This window comes from Ochotona princeps, chromosome 25 (genome assembly GCF_030435755.1).
Source record: "Ochotona princeps isolate mOchPri1 chromosome 25, mOchPri1.hap1, whole genome shotgun sequence".
Lineage (NCBI taxonomy): Eukaryota > Metazoa > Chordata > Mammalia > Lagomorpha > Ochotonidae > Ochotona > Ochotona princeps.
Genome location: NC_080856.1, coordinates 16,815,797 through 16,837,082, shown reverse-complemented (window position 1 = coordinate 16,837,082; position 21,286 = coordinate 16,815,797). Strand labels below are relative to the sequence as shown.

General features: G+C 42.9%; 1 protein-coding gene across 1 annotated transcript in view; it reads left to right on the top strand.

Moving 5' to 3' along the window:
* Positions 1 to 21,286, top strand: part of HBP1 (HMG-box transcription factor 1) — a 32,685-nt gene that overhangs the window by 4,861 nt on the left and 6,538 nt on the right. Inside the window, exons 2-8 of the mRNA XM_004598595.3 lie at positions 5,408 to 5,591; positions 7,658 to 7,886; positions 10,885 to 11,026; positions 12,134 to 12,245; positions 12,345 to 12,457; positions 14,323 to 14,479; positions 15,050 to 15,194. Of these exons, the coding sequence (XP_004598652.3) occupies positions 5,408 to 5,591; positions 7,658 to 7,886; positions 10,885 to 11,026; positions 12,134 to 12,245; positions 12,345 to 12,457; positions 14,323 to 14,479; positions 15,050 to 15,194 (1,082 nt within the window). The remainder of the gene's footprint in view (positions 1 to 5,407; positions 5,592 to 7,657; positions 7,887 to 10,884; positions 11,027 to 12,133; positions 12,246 to 12,344; positions 12,458 to 14,322; positions 14,480 to 15,049; positions 15,195 to 21,286) is intronic.

Here is a 21,286-nt window from a genome sequence, read left to right as displayed (position 1 = left end):
TTTTATTATTTCCAATTTACAAAAAAAGACATCACTATTGTAAGTAACCCCTCAGAGTACGAAGCTGATGAGTAGCACATAGAGACTACAAACTGGGCAGCCTGATTGGAGGGACCTTTCTTTCTGCCGAAACAGAAATTTTCCTGTCCTCAGATTGCGGTTTGTGGTCCCAGGTTAATTTCCCATGTATCCTTTCCACCTGTGGTATCATGACCCTATGACAAAAGGCCTCTCTGCTGATGCCACGGTTTATACTTTTCTAATTTCATCTGGTACCTAACCAACTGTGAACTTCTCTCATTGAGAGACCTTTTTTGTTGTTGTTAAAAATAATCATCTGTAGCCGAGCATTCTTCTGTAAGAACTGTGATCAATTTTTTTCAATTGTTTATTGGAAAGGCAGATTTAGAGAAGGGGGGAGAGGTGTCTTCCCTCCACAGGTTCACTCCTCTAATGGCTGCAGTGGCCGGGACTGGACCAGGCTGAAACCAGGAGCCAGAAGCTTCTGGGTCTCCCACATGGGTGCAGGGGCCCAAGTACTGCTGCTTTCCCAGGCACGTTAGCTGGATTGGAACTGGAGGAGCCAGGATTTGAACTGGTATGGCAGGTGGCAGTTCGACCTACTGAGCTGTAGCACTGGCCTTGATATTTATCCTTGATATCTATACAGTGAAGCTTCGTTGAGATTCATGGTTTATTGTTCATTGTTGCATTCTGACATTGCAGCTAGTCTGGTGCCTTATATGAAATAGGTAATAAAAATTAATACTTTTTTTAAAGATTTATTTTTATTGGAAAGTCAGATATACAGAGAAGAGGAGAGACAGAGGAAGATCTTCCGTCCGATGATTCATTCCCCAAGTGGATGCAACAGCTGGTACTGAGCCAATCTGAAGCCAGAAGCTCTTCCAGGTCTCCCACGCGGGTGCCAGGGTCCCAGAGCTTGAGCCGTCCTCGACTGCTTTCCTAGGCCACAAGCAGGGAGCTGGATAGGAAGCAGGGCTGCCGGGATTAGAACCGGTGCCCATATGGGATCCTGGCGTGTGCAAGGTGAGGACTTCAACTGTTAGGCTACCGCACAAGGTCCTCTGCATGTGTTTTTCGTTAAAAGGGAAATGGGTATGGTTACTGTGGCATAGCAGGTTAAACTAAGGCTTGAGATGCCTACATCCTACGTTGCAGCACCGGTTCTACTCCTTGTTGCTTCGCTGGTGACCCAGCATCCTGCTCAGGTGTCCTGGGAGCAGCAGGTGATGGCTCAGTGCTGGAGGCTGCTGCTCAGGTGGGACTTTTCTGGTAGAAGAATGCGATCCTGCTTGTGGCCTGGCCTAGCGCTAGCTGTTGTGGGCATTTGGGAAGTGAAGCAACAGGTGGAGTAGCCCTCTCTGTTGCTCTTTAAAGTAGATGAATTAAACATTAACAACAACAGTAAAGGAATCTGGCAACCTCTTTTAGCCCTGTGATTCCCAGCCACTCTGCAGCTCGGGTTCCTCAGCAAATAGGGATTTGCATTATGGTGCCAGGGGTTGGGCGGCCCTCTGCCATGTGGGTCCATGCTGAGTCCTGCGTGCCACCCTTGCGATGCTGTGCCCTTCCCAGGCTCCTGGCCCGGCCTGGCGGTTGTAGCCTTTAGAGGGTAAAGCAGCAAACGACAGACCTCTCTGTCTTGACCTCTCTGTTACATGCCTTAAGATCATTTAGGAGCTTTTTAGAATGGCCTTGCATTACACTTGTCACAAAATGAAATTGTTTTCACATTTTCTTAGATTTCTGGGATGTGTCTATAATCAAAGAGATATCTTTTGGACAAGCTGTTAACTTCAAAAATGAGTTCTGGGAAATTTACCTCATTTCAGGCTTACATAGTTACCCGGAAGAGATTCAGCTTCTCAGAGAACTGCTCACTACTGAATTTTGTTATGGATATATGCAGTTACCATCTTCCCTACTTTGGCTTTTGGGCAGTACTGAAATTGTTTGGTATGATTGATGACAGAATTTCCTGCTGCTAACTTCATTGAAATACAGCGCTGATCAGAAAAGCCCGAGCTGGTCAAAACTGCAGTGAAAAGATGATGCTACTGAATGTTGAGGTCAGGGCTTCCTGGGCCATGATACAATGATAGACTCTGGTGTCAGATTTTTTTCTACAGAGGCTTTTTTTCATACCTTGATTATGAAATGCTTTCCTGACTATCAAATAGACAGTTATTGCAAAAATGAAAAAAATTTAATATTGCAATAATTATTTCTGATTCACCAGCCAGATTTGGAAACTCTGTATGTGTGTTATAACCCAGTAATCCAATCTCCTTTTAAAAGTGTTTTACTATTTATTTTTTAAGATTTTTTTTTTTTTTAAAAGGTAGGGTTACAGAGAAGGAGAGACAGATTTTCCATCTGCTGGTTCTCTCCACATGGTTAGTTGTGGCTGGAGCTGGGCCTGTCTGAAGCCAGGATCTTGTTCCAAGTTTCCTGAATGGGTGCCGGGGCTGGAGGACTGAACCATCTGTTGCTGCGTTAGCAGGGAGCTGGTTTGGCAGTGGAGGAACTGAGACTGGTACTGGTGCCCATATGGGATGTTGGTTCTACAGGCAGAGGCTTAACCTGCTTCATGATGTCAACCCCCAAATGTGTATTATTTTCATGTATTTGAAAGGTTGAGACAAGGTCAGGGGAGCCAGGGGTGATGTGCTATTTTCTGATTGACTTCTCAAATGCTTGCAACAGCCAGGCCTGGGCCAAGCCAAAGCCAGGAGTTCTGAACTCCATCCGGGCTTCTGTGTAGGTAGCAAGGACCCAAGTGGTTGTGTCGTGCTCTGCAGCCTTCTCAGGACGCACACAGGGAGGAAGCTGGACCAGAAGTGGGGACAGGACTCCCTCCCAGGTGGTCCAAGCAGTAGCTTAGTGTGCTATGCCACACGTGCCCACACACTCATTTTGTTTAACTTCATATGCATAGTTGCTCACTTTATCTTTTTTTTTAAACTTTTTCCACTTTTTTATTATTTTTGACAATCTTTACATAGTTAGGGTAAAAAGGTTCAAGGGCTACAGGAAAGTGGGTAAGACTATTTCCATATTTTTTTCTTCATATATCTGAGGTAAAGGGGGATATTAAGGGAGAAGCCCCACCCAGTCTCCCACCCACCCCAGGTCTCAGATGTGGGGCATGCTCTGAGATTCTTGCTCAGGTGGTTTTGATAGTTCACCAGTTATGAATTGCTGCCAGTCTCGCCACTCCAAGCATGATGAGGTTGTTGAAGAATCCACTGATTGACATAGTCCATCATAGAGTCTCCCTTTGCCCAGTTTTTCACTGCCAACATATAGCTGAGGTGGTTGGTTGACTTGTTCTGTCTTCTGTCTTTTCATGATTAGGGTTCTGAGTCTGGCAGTTCGATTGGGGAGATCCCCAAAGAAATCTTTGAGGTGTTTCCAGACCAGATTCTTGTATGTACTGGCAAGTACAGGGCCAGGCACAGTCCATCGCCCCGATCAGCTGGTGGTTGCTGTTGCTGGGTTGGTTCTGTTTTCAACCCTGACTTCCACTGGAACCAATGGTGCTCACTTTATCTTGTGAGCTCAGAAGCATTTTCCTGTTTTTCTAAGTTCCACATCCTTGGGTGTGTCATTATAATGCACTAAAATTGCTTACCTTCCACTGCTGAACATGGTATTCCTAGTTTCCCACTCATCTACCCATTTATGTTCATTTTTAAAAGTATTTGCTTGTATCTAGGTTAGATTCCTTGGTACAGATTAGCAAGGGGATGGAATTTATCTCCTTATGGTAATTCTTAATATATGGAACCCAACTGGATATTGCCTTATTTCTAATACTCTTTGGGATGTCTTTTACTTAATGTGTTTCAGAAATGGTCCTTGCTCTGCACTTTGCTGTAGAACCTTACATGATGTCAGCTATCAGATCTGTTAGGGCACTGGGTAAGATGTAAGGAAAACATGGATTTTCATTCCAGCTTAGTCACAAACTAAATATATGAACTGAGTGACTGAGCTACTCACTCAACATCTTCATGTTTAAAATGCATCTTGGCACCAGTGTTGTGGTGTAGCATGTAAAGCCTCCACCTGCAACGCTGGCATCCCATATGGGTGCTGATTCGTGTCCCCACTGCCCCACTTCTGATCCAGCTCCCTGCTAATGGCCTGGGAAAGGCAATGGAAGGTAGCACAGTGTTTGGGCCCCTCCTACCTGGCTTCTTGCTGGCCCAGGCATGGCTGTTGGCAACCATCTGGGGGGTGATTCAGGGGTGTGTGTGTGTGTATGTGTTTTCTTCCCTCTCTGTAATTCTGACTTTCAAATAAATACAACTTAAACACCAGAGTTTAAAATCTGGATAGTGATAGAGTGTGTTAAGGGGATGGTTATGAAGGCAGCTGACGGAGGAGGTCAGATAGCTGTTTCCAGCATGTCCTCCCCTGGGAAATGGGACATCACTCAGCATGTGCCGATGATAGTCCCAAGTGATTACTTTGGACAAATCATACTTTATCTGCCTAAAAGATGTTTTAGGTGTTGAAAAAAAAAGAACACTTCTCCAGTGTATTACAATGTGCTGAGTAGTCAGTCTGCGTATACTGCTGGAGCAAGTCTGCTGTGGTCTGATAGCGGTGCACCACGCAGTGGCTGGAGGCAGCATGCTTAGAACTGCCCTCTGTTTCTCAGGTGTCAGCTGTCAGCCATTTTCCTCAGCCCCTACTTGCTTCCTGGGTGGGTGGCATAGGGGTGACAGGGACACTTTGAGCTTCATTGGTGGTTCTGATCAACCCCTGTGGCATACAGAATCACACATACTCTTTAATAAATGTTGATCAGAAAAATATGGTGTTCAGGCTTACTCGTAGAATATACTGCTTTATATGAATTGGGCTACAGCTGGCCGCCTTTTTAGCCTGTGTCACAGTGTTGACTCCTTACAGCTTCTTAAGAAAATCTAATTTTCTTTCCAGTGTTTTGAAGTTGGTGAAAGGAAAAGTATTCAGTAAGTATTATTTTTCTGTTAGTTTTAAATTTGAGGAAAGTTTGCTAACTTTCTTTTAAATAACATATAAATGAAAAAAGTGTTAGTCTCTATTTGCAAACTGAGAGGAGAATGAGCAATTTAAAGTGATAAAGTAGGTGCATTCTGCTGTTAGTCTTTAGAAGAATTGTAAAACTTGAAGGTAGAAGCCCGTTGCTGCCTGGGTTCTGTCACTGCTGAGATGCTGGAGGCCACCCTGTTAGGGTGTCGTGGTCACCTGGCCTTCGGGGGGTGAGGGCTGCAGCAGGCCCTGCATGGTGGCGCTAACACAGCGGTGCGGCGTCTCGGATTGGGTATACCTGCGTGTCTCTCCAGTCTGCATGACTTGACGCTTTTTCTTACGTTGTTTTTGTTTTAAGTCGGAGCACCATAACATGGTGTGGGAAGTGAAGACAAATCAGATGCCTAATGCAGTACAGAAACTCCTGCTGGTAATGGACAAGAGAGCTTCAGGAATGAATGACTCACTGGAGTTGCTGCAGTGTAATGAGAATTTGCCATCCTCGCCTGGATATAACTCCTGTGATGAGCACATGGAGCTTGGTAAACAAAATGTCACTTAGGAATCTCACTCAAATGCAGATTACTTTTAAAATTTACTCAGCTTCTCCACCTACCTTGACTGCCTAAATAAGAATGTGATGGTTTTTTTATCTTGGGAATTTTCAATATTCTCCTGTTACTGCTTGTGAAATGGTAGTTAAAATCAGCATGAGCTTGGGCTGTTGAGAGTTACCATAGACTTATTTATAAACCGTGAAACTCAGCTGCTTTGCTTCATGTGTAAAGATCAAACTGAACATCTTAGGAAGACAGCCGTGAGGCGAAAGGTAACTGTCGGCACCTCCACGTGCTGAGTGCTGTGGGCGGCGGGTCGGAGCTCTCCAGGGCCAGTTGGTGCGATGCTCCAGCGACCAGCCTCTGGCAATCTGAGGATCTGACCTTTGAGGTGGCCGCTCCAAAGGTGACCTGTGGAGTCGGAGATTGTTTGGAACTGTATGGCTTTGAGGTTTGTGTTCTGGAGTAAGTAGCTAATGAGTGACCACCTTGCTGCCCAGTTTTTCAGCTTCACGTTGTTTCCATTTAATGTGTAGGTCTTCCTTAATGTTCAGGAAAACCCTGAGAGGAAGAGGACTGTTTTTCCGTGATGAATTGGAGGCAGTTGGTTATGTGCTGCAGTAACATTTGGGAATTGGGAGACCCTGAAGGGGTCAGGGGAGAAGCTGTTTGCCAGGGATTTGCTGGGGGGCAGTGTCCGTTCACTTGTGCTTATTGTTGAGCAGGGAACCACATTCTAGTCAAGTAGTTGTTTCTGTACTGTCTTGTTTTAGGTTTCAAGAGGAAATGTGACCCCAGGAAATAAAAGCTTGTTCCCTTCTACCCAAGATTTTGGTTAAAAAGTAATTAATTGATTGAACTTGAAAGACAGAAATGAACCCTACACAGTAAATAAAGACGCGATGGTCAGTGGAAGGGTGTCATGTTGACAGTGAGGGAAGACAGACAGCTGTAACGGTGTGAGGAGAGCAGGGTGGAATTGTCTTAAACTTGGTGACATTTTAGAATTCCTGGGTTGCTTCATAAAAAGAGAATAGCTTCTAGTCAGTCCTGTAAATGGTTATTTTGATGTAGTATTTTCTATATATTTCAGTTTAAGTAGGTCGTTTGAAATTTTGCCTGATCAAATTCATGGAAAAGTAAAATTGAAAGATCTTTATATTGGTACCAACTTTTTCTCAAAAGTATAGTTTTTTTTGTTGTACACATTGTTCATGGAGGATTTCTTGTATGTACTTTGTGGTGGCTCTAGGAACTGGAGTAATTTCCTGGATTGTGTCCTAGCCAGCATCTGTAGCACCTGCGCTTAGGACTGTAGAGAGGGTGGCTGGGTCCTAAGGTCTCTCAAGATGCTTATTCTCGGCTCCTTCACACTCTGGATTTTCTCTGAAGGATTCAGTGTTTCTTAATTCATTGTCTCTTCTAGAGTTCACAGGCTTGGGTGTGTATGTGGTGGTGTTTAGTAGTGTTTTTTGATTGTCTTTCTTGAGGAGCTAAAAGTCTATCATCTACTTAATAGGAAACAATGAGTGTTATTGAATTCAGAATTCCATAGTTGAAAGAAATCCTTTCAGTATGAATTGTAGTGTCTTCTGATTTCTTTGTAAATTGGTTTTCATTTTTGCGGTGATTTATATAACAAGTTAGAAAGTTTTGTAATTAATGACTGAGCAAATGTACACTTTAATGTGTACAGTTTACTGTCTTCTTTGTAACATTTTAGTGTACAATATCTCAGTGGCAGATGGGTCACTGGTGGCGAGTCCTGAAGCAGAGGCCGAGCATTAGAGAGCCCCTCCTAGACGCGGTCTTCAGGTTGTTAGAGCAGTGGGAAGTAAAGTCATTCCTCCATCAGCCTCTGTTTGACCCTCATGTGCATAAGGTGTCATTTTAAAAATCTGTTTCATTCAGGAAAATTTTGAGTTGTAATTTTGAACTTACTTTGCTCAAAGTGTTAGCTAAATTTGAAGATTTCTTTGCTGACTTCCACTGTAATATTACTCCTGGTACTCTTAATTCTTTTTCACAACTTTGAATGTGCTTATTTGCAGATGACCTTCCTGAACTTCAGGCTGTTCAGAGTGATCCTGCCCCATCATCCATATATCAGCTAAGTTCTGACGTTTCCCATCAAGAATATCCAAGACCATCCTGGAACCAGAATACCTCAGGTGTATCGGAAAATACGTACCGTGAAAATGAGGTGGACTGGCTAACAGAATTAGCAAATATTGCCACCAGTCCACAGAGTCCCCTGATGCAGTGCTCATTTTACAACAGGTGGGAGCACTCAGGGTGTTTGCTTGAAGCTTTGAATGTGGGGTGGGCATTTGGCTCAGTGGGTAAGTTGCCACTTGGGATGCTGGCATGCTGTGTGCCAGGGTACCGGGCTGGCAGCTTACTGCTGCTGCACCCCAGGAGGCAGCATGTGGGTGAAGGCTCGGGTGCTTAGGTTCTTGTACGTGGGAAACCTCAGTGGAGTTCTGGCTCCTGGTGAGAGCCTGGCCCAGCCCTGACTTGCCTGCATTCAGAAAGTGAACTGGAAGAGGGGAGATCTCAGTGTCTCTGCCTTTGTTTGGATAAAATGAAAATGAATGAATAAAAAATTTAAAAACTTTCAAAAGTCTTGAATATTTCAGTTTGAAAAGTGCAGCTGCTGTTTACCATGTAAGGACTTTGGATTAACTTAAAGTCATTAGAATTCAGTTCATCTTTGTTGTTTTTAAAATATATCTTACTTGTTTATTTGGAAGTCAGAATTACAGGGAAGGAGGGTGACGCGGAGGTCTTCCGTCCTCAAGGTCCCTCTCTAGGCCCTGTAGAGCCAGGGCTGGGCGCAGGGGAGCCAGCAGCCCGGGGCTGGAGCCAAACACTCGGGCCATCTTCCGCTGCTTTTCCTGGGAAGGGGCAGAGTGCGGGCATGAGTGGGCATCTGTAAGGGTTGCTGGCCTTGTAGGCAGCACCTGATTGCTAGCCAGAGCTCCTTATGGTTATTTCGCCCAATACCATGAGTTTATAGTTGTAGAAATACATAAAGATGAGAACAACAGAATAAAAATGATTGTTTGAAAGTCTTGAAAATATGAATTAGACCAAAAAAATACTGTTTTTAGAAACAAACAATTAGCTTAAAGAACTATATAACATGGCCCCATGCAGTAGCCTAGTGGCTGAAGTCCTCACCTTGCACATACCAGGAGCCCATATGTGCAACGGTTCTAATCCTGGCAGCCCTGCTTCCCATCCAGCTCCCTGCTTGAGCCTGGGAAAGCAGTCAGTTATAGCACAAAACCCGGGGACTCTGCATCCAAGGGGGAGACCTGTAGGAAGCTCCTGGCTTCAGATTTTCTCAGCTCTGACTGTTGTGGCCATCTGGGGCGTGAATCAACAGATGGAAGATCTTCTCTGTCTCTCCTTCTCTCTGTATATCTGACTTCCCAATAAAAATAGATAAAATTTTTTGAAAGATTTATTTTTATTGGAAAGGCAAATACACAGAGAGGAGGAAAGACTGAGAGAAAGATCTTCTGTCAGATGGTTCACTCCCCAAGTGAGCGCAACCGCTAGTGCAGGGCTGATCTGAAGCCAGGAGCTCCTCTGGGTCTCCCACGCGGGTGCAGGGTCCCAAGGCTTTGGGCCGTCCTTAACTGCTTTCCTAGGCCACAAGCAGGGAGCTGGATGGGCAGCCAGGACATGAACCAGTGTCCATATGGGATCCCAGCGCATTCAAGGCAAGAACTTTAATCATTAGGCTGCTGCACCGGGCCCAGTAATAGGTTTTGGTTGGAGCAAATTCAGTTGAGTTAGCTTAAGTTTATTTATCTGTAAATTTCCATATAGAAATTTCCACAGGGAATAGAACTTGCCTTTCAGAGTATTACCTCCTGGTGATTCTTGTTTTCAGGGTAATTAATAATAGAATGCTAAAAATGCTTTTTTTTTGTTGTTAGAAAAACAAACCCTGAGTTAAGCAATTGGGTCTACTTCTCATTCTTTCACAACAAAGTCATGAGAAATAATAAAGTCATGGAAAATGAGTAAACCCTTCAGAATAAAGTCGCTACAAAAACCTAAGCTGGGGTTATCTCCCTGAGGATGTGAGTCTGTTCTCTGCATTGTCCGTGCTGCCCTCTGCTGTCTTGCCAGCCTTCGGATGCCGTCTGCCAGTTGCTGCAGCTTCTCATGCAGTGCTAGTGTGAGCCTGAGCCCTTGATGCCTGCTGCATAGTTTTTGGTACCAGGGACTGCTCTGCTGCCCAGATGGAGGGATGAGGAGACTTACTGTTAGTGTCTAGACAGGCTGTAGCATGGTGATTTTCATAGAATAGTTAGGCCACCGGCGTTTTAAGAACACTTACTTCTAAGTTAGACTTTAGAAGAATGGATGAAAACTGTTAGTCATGAGTTAAAGATGAAATTAGGATTTTCAGAGGTCTGTCTTTTTTGCTTATTTCATGTAGTTCTAAATGTGTAATAAAAGAAATTGTTTAGAAACATTCAGCATGTATATTTTAAAATACAGAACTGAATAGAGAGTATGTCAAAATATACGGAAATCTTAGGGATTTCTTATTTAAGGAGTAATATTAGAAACAGCATTGTTTTATCATTCCTCATTCCAAAATAATTACTCTGAAGATAAAATGAAAACTATCTTGATGGGAATGAAATAAAAATTGAAGGAGGAAATAAAAGATGTTCAGAAAATAAGGGAAGAACTGGGAAAGGTGTTTTTCCTGTAAGAAAAAATTATTGGTACCAACTATATCAACTAGCTAAGTTAGATATAGTAACTTTCTAACAGATTTGCATCAGAAAACAAGGAGTAATATCCACTTACATGGAGGGTAAACAGGCTGCTTTCTGCTGTAGTAAGTTGAAGCATGGTGGCTGCCCAGTGACACGTGATTGGTAGGCAGAGGTCAGTGCTGGTCATTGTAATCACTGGTGCTCTGTTCATACTCACACTGAGTGCATCCAGCTAGAGGAAGGAAGCGGATAGGGACTTCAATGTGGGAGTACTGTCCTTAAATGAAAGCAGTCACATATATATGGTGGTATAAAGTGAATGGGGTAGTAACTAATGAAGCAGGAGTGGTAATTGAACATAAATCATCCAAGCTGATGTGTGAGGGTGGTTGGGTAAGAAACTGTGCTGCAAGTCAAGTCTTGTTTCTACTGGTGTTTGGCAGTGGTGTTCAAGATGAATGACAGTGACTGTGAAGTGCACGTTTCTGTTGAAGCACCTGTGCTTAATAATTAAAACTGCTTTATTTTAGATCATCTCCTGTACACATCATAGCTACTAGCAAAAGTTTACATTCCTATGCACGCCCTCCACCTGTGTCGACAGCTTCCAAGAGCGAGCCGGCCTTCCCTCACCACCACTGGAAGGACACAGCACCAGTCAGACATGAAAGGGTGAGCTTACCCCTCCATGAAGTTGCACAAAACCTCTCCTCATCCAGGGAAATCTCTCTGAAACACACATAGGTGGAAATAGTATGTTTCATTCTTGCAGCAGTCAGGATTGCAGTTTGTAAACAGCCCATTAACTACAAGGACAGTTGGTAACAAGAGGAAATGCACATGTAAAACTTTTAAAGCATTGTTTTGTTTATTGAAAAGATTTTACTTGAAAGAGTTACAGAGAGATGGGCTCGGCAGTGTGGCCTAGTGGCTAAGGTCCTCGCCTTGATCCCATATGGCCGCTGGTTCTAATCCCGGCAGCTCCACTTCCTCTCTATCTCTCCTGCTCTCAGTACATCTGACTTTGTAATAAAAATAAAATAAATCTTTAAAAAAAAAAAAAAAAAAAAAAAAAAAAAAAAAAAAAAAGAGTTACAGAGAGATAGCTGGGCCAGTTTGAAGCTGGGACTCGGGAGCCTCTTCTTGGTCTCCAGTGTGAATACAGGGCCCCAGGCCTTGGGCCATCCTCTGCTACTTTCCCAGGTCATTAGCAGGGAGCTGGACTGGAAATGGAGCAACTGGGACAAGAAGTGTCACCCACTGGTAAGCTAGTGCTGCATGAGGAGGATTAGAATGCTATGCCACTGCGCTGGCCCTAACTTTTAAGTGTTTAAAGGTATATTGTCCCCTAAGTTTAAAATAGTTATTAACTAATAAAAGGTTAAACTTTAGGCTTGAGATAAAATCTTAAGGTATTAAGAAATTAAAAAAATAAGTTCTTGGGCCCGGCATGATAGCATAGCGGTTAAGACCCTCGCCTTGAACACGCTGGGATCCCATATGGGTGCTAGTTCTAGTCCCAGCAGCCCTGCTTCCTATCCAGCTCCCTGCTTGTGGCCTAGGAAGGCAGTAAGCCTTGGGACCCTGCACCCGCATGGGAGACCCGGAAGAGGCTCCTGGCTTCGGATTGGCTCAGCTCCAACTGTTGCGGCCGCTTGGGGAGTGAACCATCGGACGGAGGATCTTCCTCTCTGTCTCTCCTCTCTGTATATTTGCCTTTCCAATAAAAATAAATAAATCTTTAAAAAAAGAAAAAAATGTTCTTCATTTTCTCCATAGGCAAACAGTGAGTCAGAATCTGGCATTTTCTGCATGTCCTCCCTGTCAGATGATGACGACTTGGGATGGTGCAATTCTTGGCCTTCAACTGTTTGGCACTGTTTCTTGAAAGGTAAAATAAAAGAAAAAGTTTTGAGTGATGGGGATGAACTGTTTTTGTCTGTAGTATACTAGTCATATATCTAATAATTGTTTTCTTCTTAAACTTTAGGCACACGTCTGTGCTTTCATAAGGGAAGCAATAAGGAATGGCAGGATGTTGAAGATTTTGCTAGAACTGAAGGTTGTGAAAATGAGGATGACCTCCAAATGAGCACTCACAAGGTTGATTGAACACTTTGAGAAATCTCTGGAAATGTGGCCTAAGCTTCATTGTGAATCTGCAAGAATGTTGTCTGCCTTGCTTCCCTGCTGCGGTGATTGCACGTCTCAGGCCAGCCTTTAGTAGTGCGCGTTGATGTTTCTCTAAGGCAGAGGGGCAGTGTCTGAGGCTTGGCTTATTATGCTTTCTTGGATAGGAAAAACGGCCTGTTTTATAGCACTGTTTTGTGTCTTAGACATTTTGTGTTGGCAGACATTGACGTGGCATTAAGGTAAACCAATCAAAGTGCTGTTTTAGGTGACTGACAGTAAAGTAGCAAAGTCCCATGTGCGTGGCTGCAGTTCCAGTGTCTTGTTACTTTTAAACCGATCCTGTCACGCACAGGCAGTTTAAGGAAAGCAGTAGTAAGCAACTTCAGGACTGACACCTTTTACTTTGAAATCTTCAGGTCTCCATTTCCACTGTAAGCAGAATTGGCAAGTAAAGTGTATTTGCTTGCAAATCCTTTTCTATATTACTGTCCCAATTCTCTTGAAAGAAACAGGCTTGGCATGGCTTTCTTCACTCCCTGTTCCCGCCCTCACTCTGTTCACAGTAGTCAGACTTTGGCCTGGGATGTGCAGCTAACAGTATCCCAAAGGTTACTGGCTTAATTCTAATTTCTAGGACTTGAGACTTGAGTTTTTTGGTTTGCTGCTTGCAGTACTAGACACAGTGTCCTTAACATCATCTTTCCTTGATTTTGGTGTGGCAGTGACCTTAGCCATGTTCCTTTTAACATTGCTTGTCTGCCCAAGATGGTGCATGTAAGCCGCAGTTGGGCAGCTCATCACTCTGCACCCTTTCTTTCTGCTGATGACATCAGTATTGCCTCCATTTCCTCACCTAGAGGAAAGCATATTGAACCTGGAGTCAGAAAGCCTGGCTTGCTTTTACCTCTCTAGGGTACTCCTTGCATGACTGGCCTTGGGCAGGCAGGGCAGGTTGCTAACTCCATTAAACGCTGGCTTCCAGTTCTACAGTGAGATCCAATTAGGTGTAAGGTCTCAGAGCTCCAAGAATCTGAAGATTCTGCAAACCTATTCTGTATCTGTAGCCTTCAGCTGCGCACTTCCATCTGCACATTCGACATGTCTATGAATGTCAGCTCTTTAAACTCAGTGTTCACTTCCTTCCTGATGCTGCTTGGCTTACTTCTCTCCCAGTATTCTTTTAAAGCAAGAGTCGTTCTCGATAACCTGATTCTAAATCATGAAGCTGTCTTTTAGTATTCCCATTCTTTCCTTCATATTCAGTTGGAGATTTTTAACCTTTCTCTCCTTCATTGCTTTGTTCGTGCACTAATTGGTTGTTCTAGCTAACTGTGGGTCTGTGTGTGTCTGAGCAAGAATCATGTCTTGTTTGTATTTTTACGTCTTACAGTCTAGCGTGTACTGAATGCTCCATATCACAATCTCTCTTTAGCCTTATTGTCCTCAACCTGAACTCACCTTGTGTTTTTAAATACTCCACATTTCCCGAGGAAGCTGTTCGTTACCAGTTGCTCCTGCTACAGGACAAGTTCTTGTTCCAACTTTCTACATTTTGTTCTTTTAGATCCTGGTCCAAATGGAATTGAAAGCCATCACTGATCTGTCTTTTGGAACGAATGTCTTCCTTTATTTGGTTTCATCAGCCTTAAGTGCTTATTCCCTTCTCTCTGTCTCTCACACACACACGTCATTAATGTCTGTGTCTGCACTACTGCTTTTGAGGCTCTCTAAAGGCACGCGTCCGCTTTTTGTTGTCTTTCTCTTTTCCACAAAGTCTTAACATGTGATGGGAATTTCACTGTGTGTTGAGTCATTTACTCTGCGTGTGTTTTCAGGGCTATGGTTCTGATGGTCTAAAGTTGTTATCACATGAAGAAAGTGTGTCATTCGGTGAATCTGTACTGAAGTTGACTTTTGATCCTGGTACAGTAGAAGATGGCTTACTTACCGTAGAGTGTAAACTGGACCACCCTTTCTATGTTAAAAATAAAGGTAGGGCTTCGATTGAGTTTGTAGTAACTTAAAAGAAAGCTTCCTCTATATGTGATTCTGTTTTCTGGTTTTGATGATTGAGGGGGAATTTTTTTGAAGGGAAATTTTCAAACTAAATAAGGAATGCTCATAATCTAATTCTGCATTGCTCCTGCAGCATGTTGCAGTCAGTTCTTGGTTACTTTGGGGAATGCTGTATTCTGCTAATCCCATTTTGAGTAAGAGTTTATAAGATTTTGTAAGCCTGGATCACTTTTCAAAGCTTTATTAGAATGGAATAACACCGTGTTAATGTAATTCATGATAATTATAATTTATCACTATCTTGTAGGAAGTGGTGCTAGAGATACACATATTAATGTGGGATTACACTAGTTGGAGGGTTTTTAATGTTGAAAGGAATACTTAGCTAGTACTTTTATTGCAGACACATGGTCTGTGTCAGGAATTTTAATTTAAAAAAATTGTAACTTTTCAATTAAGATGCAGAAATAATGATAGGTCTGTTATAAAATAATTTGGGTGTTTTCTTCGCGCCTCATCCTTTGTGTTACTGTTGTTTCACTTTAGGTTGGTCATCATTTTACCCAAGCTTGACTGTGGTGCAGCATGGCATTCCATGTTGTGAAGTCCACATTGGCGACGTCTGTCTACCTCCTGGACACCCCGATGCCATTAATTTTGATGATTCAGGGGTTTTTGATACATTTAAAAGGTATAGTAGATTACTATTTTTTCCTATTTATAGTGTACTCTTTAGAAATTGATAATTAAAAAGAACTACTTAGAATATTGACATGATGAAATGAACAATTAAGGAGAATTAAATAAGAATCAATGAGAAGTTTTGCATAGAGTAGTTCTATGGAGAGTTCATTTATAAAAGTATTTCAGATTAGATTAGAATGAATATCATATTGTGTGCTCAAGAAACTGCTGGGTCAGCTTTGATAGTTACATTTGAAATTGTTAAGTAGCTGTAAACCTGTTAGTCTCTGTTCCTATTTGTAAATGGTTAATTGTGTTTAGCATTCATTTTGATCAAGGACATTGGTGGTTTTAAAATGGCAAAGATAATAAAAATTTGACATTTGAAGGTATAGAGAGGGAAGCAATTTTTCTTTGAGTCCATCTTGCTAGTAAAGAAAACACACACACACGTCCTGACTCCAAATTAGTTGACCAGTGTCCCAATTTATATGGAATTTTCCTGGTTTCAGCACTCAAAAGTCCAGTTTTCCTGTAAAAGCCTCAGTCTTTGACATATCAGGACAGTTATTCATCCTGCTCCCAGAAGGTGCTGGAGAAAGTCTTTACTTAGAATTTTGAGACTCGGGCTTGGCAGCGTGGCCTAGCGGCTAAGGTCCTCGCCTTGATCCCATATGGCCGCTGGTTCTAATCCCGGCAGCTCCACTTCCTCTCTATCTCTCCTCCTCTCAGTATATATGACTTTGTAATAAAAATAAAATAAATCTTTAAAAAAAAAAAAAAAAAAAAGAATTTTGAGACTCGTTTCTTTTTTTTTTTTTTTTAAAGATTTATTTATTTTTATTACAATGTCAGATATACAGAGAGGAGAGACAGAGAGTAAGATATTCCCTCTGTTGATTTACTCCCCAAGTGACCGCAATGACCAGTGCTGTGCCGATCCGATGCCAGGAGCCAGGAACTTCCTCCAGGTATCCCACATGGGTGCAGGATCCCAAGGCTTTGGGCTGTCCTCAACTGCTTTCCCAGGCCACAAGCAGGGAGCTGGATGGGAAGTGGGGCTGCTGGGATTAGAACCAGCACCCATATGGGATCCCGGCGTGTTCAAGGGGAGGACTTTAGCCACTAGGCCACACCGCCGGGCTTGAGAGTTGTTTCTTTAAAGATGATGATCAGATATAAGGATGTGAAGGCCTTTATTTCATTCAGTTTAACAAGATAATGATATATATTGCCAAAGATAAGTGAAACTGTTACTTAAAAAGCGGCTGTCATAGGGCCTGCACCAGCAGCATCACTATCCACAATGTTGGAATCTAACTGCTATTTCATTGCATTCTTCACTTTCCTTGAAAACTGTGGAAAAATAAGAATTTTAAATATCCCTTGGATGGAAATGCTGGTAAGCTGTATGTTTTTGGTGAGGGTATAACCCGACAGAAAATTTTGGTTACAAAATATATTTGTTCTCAGAATTGGCTGTCTCCTGATTGGATCATTCTCCATCCATACAATTTTTAGTAACAGATTCTTTTTTTAAAAGATCTGTTCAGTTTTATTGGACAGTTTCTTCTTTTAGAGAAAGAAGTAGTAACAGAGCATCTGCTGCAATGATCAGAGCTGAGCTGATCTGAAACCAGGAGCCAAGAGCTTCTGTTGCGTCTCTCACACAGGTGCAAAATCCCAAGGCTTTGGCCTATCCTCTACTACTTTCCCAGGCCATAAGCACAGAGCTGGATCGGAAGTGGAGCAGCCGGGACACAAACCAGCACACATGAAGGATCTTGGCAGTTGCAGGGGAAGGATTAGCCAGTTGAGCCATCAAGCCAGGCCCGGAAACTAAGATTAGTATACAAGAAAGTTTTTAAGTTATTGAAAATAGATCTTTTATTAAATGCTTAGGATTTTAAGTTTTTTTTTTTTTTTTAAAGCAAAGATTGTAAGTAAAAAAGAAACCTAGAGAAACAGAGATTGTAGTAATGGAAAATTGCATTCAGTTCAGGGCTTTTGGGATCAGGGCAGAAGTCCAGCTAGTGAAAAGTTAGTTTCTGGTAAGGATTAATTGACATATCCCATTAAGATATCCCTCATGGCTACATGGCCATTGCTCTTTCAATATAGGAAGAGCAAAAGGAAAAAAAATGTTACCGTGTTAGGGTAGAAAATTGAGTAGGGTAAAACATTTCTGTCCCTTTTGAAAGGGACATTACATTACTTTTGATTTAATTTACTTTTTTCTTATAAGAACATAAGATTTTAAATTCCTATAAGTAATTTCGGAAGAGAGAGAGAGAAAAAAAAAGAAATTTTGGAAGGAGATTTGCTTCATCTTGTGAAGGTGTGTATCAGCATTTCCATTTCTGTTAGACTCCAGAGAAGGAAATTCTTATGGATAAGAACAAGGCGATATGTAAGTTAAGTTTCTGGCTGTGTTGTTGTTTGTCGGTGTTTAATAATCACATTGAAATGTTTATCAGTTGAAAGGATTATGTCAGTGTAAGCTTTACATACAACCTGTGTTTATATTATGCCAGGGGCTCCCGGAGGCCATGGCCGGAGTCTGTGATTGACATTTATTGGGAGCATTTATGCACAGTTGTGTTTATTGCCACAATCGTGGCAAGGTATATAAGCTAACATCACATCGGGAAGCCAGGTTTGTGAGAGTCTTCTCCCAGGGAGGCACGGAAGACATGCTGAGCTCTTGGGTAGCGAGCTGTGACCTTGTGTGTGTGGAGTGCTTACCTGGGAGCCTGTCACACACAGGCTGCCTCTTGGGCAGCTCGCAAGAGTACACTCCCCAAAGAAAAGCATGCATGCAGACTAACAGTGTTATTTGTATATAGTTTAAATATAGTAAACATCTTTTTTCATTGTGGAAATGATAGAAATGCTCTGAAAGTCCTAAGTTCTAGGTGCAGTCAGGGCCCAGCCTTGTAAGGAGACCTGTGAAAGAGGACCAGTCAGACCTGCTATGCCATCACCCACAGAACATCCTGTATAATGTACTAACATACTCTGGTTTATATTTATGAATAATATACTATTTTCATAATAAAATTAATGAAAAAGAATGACAAGCCATTCAAGAGAATGTTTATCTTTGGGGTTTGCAAATGTGCTAATTCACTGATAATTAGAAACATCCTACTTGTATGTTACATACATTTTTTTTTTTTAAAGATTTATTTTTATTGGAAAGGCGGATATACATAGAGGAGGAGAGACAGAGAGGAAGATCTTCCATCCAATGATTCACTCCCCAAGTGAGCGCAACGGCCGGTGCTGCGCCGATCCAAAGCAGGGAACCTGGAACCTCTTCTAGGTCTCCCACACAGGTGCAGGGTCCCAAGGCTTTGGGCCGTCCTCAGCTGCTTTCCCAGGCCACAGGCAGGGAGCTGGATGGAAGTGGAGCTGCTGGGATTAGAACCGGCGCCCATATGGGATCCTGGCGCGTGCAAGGCGAGGACTTTAGCCACTAGGCCACAGCACCGGGCCCTCCCTTTAGTCTGAAAACACATGCCACACCAGGCAATACCTGATATTTTAAAAATGTATGTAACAGGGCCCGGCGGCGTGGCCTAGCGGCTAAAGTCCTCGCCCTGAACGCCTCGGGATCCCATATGGGCGCCGGTTCTAATCCCGGCAGCTCCACTTCCCATCCCGCTCCCTGCCTGTGGCCTGGGAAGGCAGTCGAGGATGGCCCAAAGCTTTGGGACCCTGCACCCACGTGGGAGACCCGGAAGAGGCTCCTGGTTCCTGGCATCGGATCGGCACGCACCAGCCCATTGCGGCTCACTTGGGGAGTGAAATATCAGATGGAAGATCTTCCTCTCTGTCTCCTCTCTGTATATCCGGCTTTCCAATAATAATCTTTAAAAAAAAAAAGACTAAAGGGAAAAATTGGCTTCTTCGTTCCTACGTATTCTCATGTGATGTGTTATTTACTCCTAGTGAATAATGATCTCTCCAAGACAACCATGGTCACTGATCTTTTACTCTTTTGTTGTTGTCTTGTTTTTAATATTTATTTTATTGGAAAGGCAGATCTACAAAGAGAAGGAGACAGAGATTTTCCGTGTGCTGGTTCACTCCCTAAATGTCTACAATGGCTAGAGCTGAACTGATACTAAGCCAAGAGCATCTTCCGGGTCTCTCATGTGGGTGCAAGGTCCCAAGGCTTTGGGCTGTCCTCTACTGCTTTCCCAGGCCACAAATAGGGAGCTGGATGAGACGTGGAGCAGCTGGAATAAGAACCAGAGCTCATATGGGATCTTGGAGGATGGAAGGCTAGGATTTAGCCACTAGGCTATTGCCCCAGGCCCTCATTTTACTTCTGAGTGACTACATTGTGTACTAACAAGACCCTTCTTCCTCTTCCCACAAAGGAATGGCAGTTGGTTAGGTTGATCTGATCCAGAGAAACTGAAAAGGTTTAAAAGCATGAAGTTAACCAAATTTTCCTTGTGGACTGGATTATGACTTGAGGGTTAAGGGACACGATACCCTGCATGTAGGGAGGGCAAGAAGAAACAGTCCACAGGGCACCCTCAGACTAAGTTCCCAGGTGTACCAGGAAGCTCGGGCTCTTGGGTTGTGAGTTTCTACTGTGGAGAGGTTTCCAGCCGAGTCATCTGCAGTGAACTGGTGAATTCTTCAGTTTGAGACTTTTCTATAGAAATGAAGTTTCAAAGTCAGTTCAGGAAGCCCATTCTGACAGTGGATTTAGGCATCGGGCAGATTGGAAATGGTCACTTAGGAAATTGACATTTTTTTAATTGGATTTAGGAAACTTACGGTGTGCCGACTGTATGTCAAGTACTGTTGATCTGTTACATTGCCCTAGTAGATGATTGTGGCTGCGTCTTAGAACTAGAGCCGAGAAAGGTTAAGGAACACGTTCCAGACGAAGCTTTGACACGTAGTACTCTACCAACCCGGGCTGCACCCACACTGAGAGCAGCTGCCGTGATTGAGTGCCACAGTGTGTGCGGCCCTGCCCCAGGACCTGCATCACCCTTCCAGCAGCACTGTCCCCATGCCTGTGCAAGTAACACCAAAGCCTGCATGGTGCGTTTTAGTTTGCCACTAGTAAGTGGCAAAGCTGATTGGAACCCAATTAAAGTTTTACATTGTTAGATTCTTCAGAATGAGTTAAGACATGGAAAGGCTTCTTTGCTTGTAGTCTGAAGCAGGAAATGGCATGGTAGCCATATGCAGTGTGGTGTGGCTGGGCAGGAAGCAGAGTAGCCTGGTAGGAGCCTAAGGTGGCGCCTGCCTGGAGTCAGGCCCTGGCTCTGTGCTAGACTGGCTTGGGAGAAATGGGTTAGCTTTAACCTTTGAGGTTTTTCTTGATTAAAAAAATGGGTACACTGGAAGAAAGACTAAAGGAGCTGGTGTGAGAATCTTTAAAGAACCTTCAGGAAAACAATTTTTGTTTCAAAAAATATTTTTAAGTCAGTGTCCAAAGAGCTTAGGAAAAAAATGTGTATCTTCTTTTTTAAACATATATTTTTATTGCATTTCATTTTTTTTTAATTACATTGCATTATGTGATACATTTTTTATGCACTGGGATTCCCCCCCCCCCACACCCTCCCCCCACGGCGGATTGCTCCACCTTGTTGCATTTCCATAGTTCAAATTCAGTTGACATTCTTTCATTGGAGGTATTTACCAAGCATAAAGTCCAGCATCTTATTGTCCTGGTAAGTTCAATGGTTTCTTGGTGAGACCATCTCTGGTCTGAAGGTAGAGCCGGCAGAGTATCATCCCAATCAATTAAAAGCCCCAGCATAATATTTCCAACCATTTATAACATTGTGGCATTAATTGACATGGTATTGATTAACCAATGTGTTAATAGGAAAATGCAGGTTCTCAACCACAACCTGTGACTTCTTCATAGACATTTCTGTTTTGGTATGTATTCAGCTGTGTTCTATACACCTTAAAATGGCTTCGATTGCTATTCAGCTGAAAAATGTGTATCTTAAAACTATCCATTATTTTTAATTTTTTAGTCCCAGAATAAGCTTTAACTTTTAGTTCCATTTACCTAGAAATGTGGCAGTGTCCTTCTGTATGTGATGTGATACT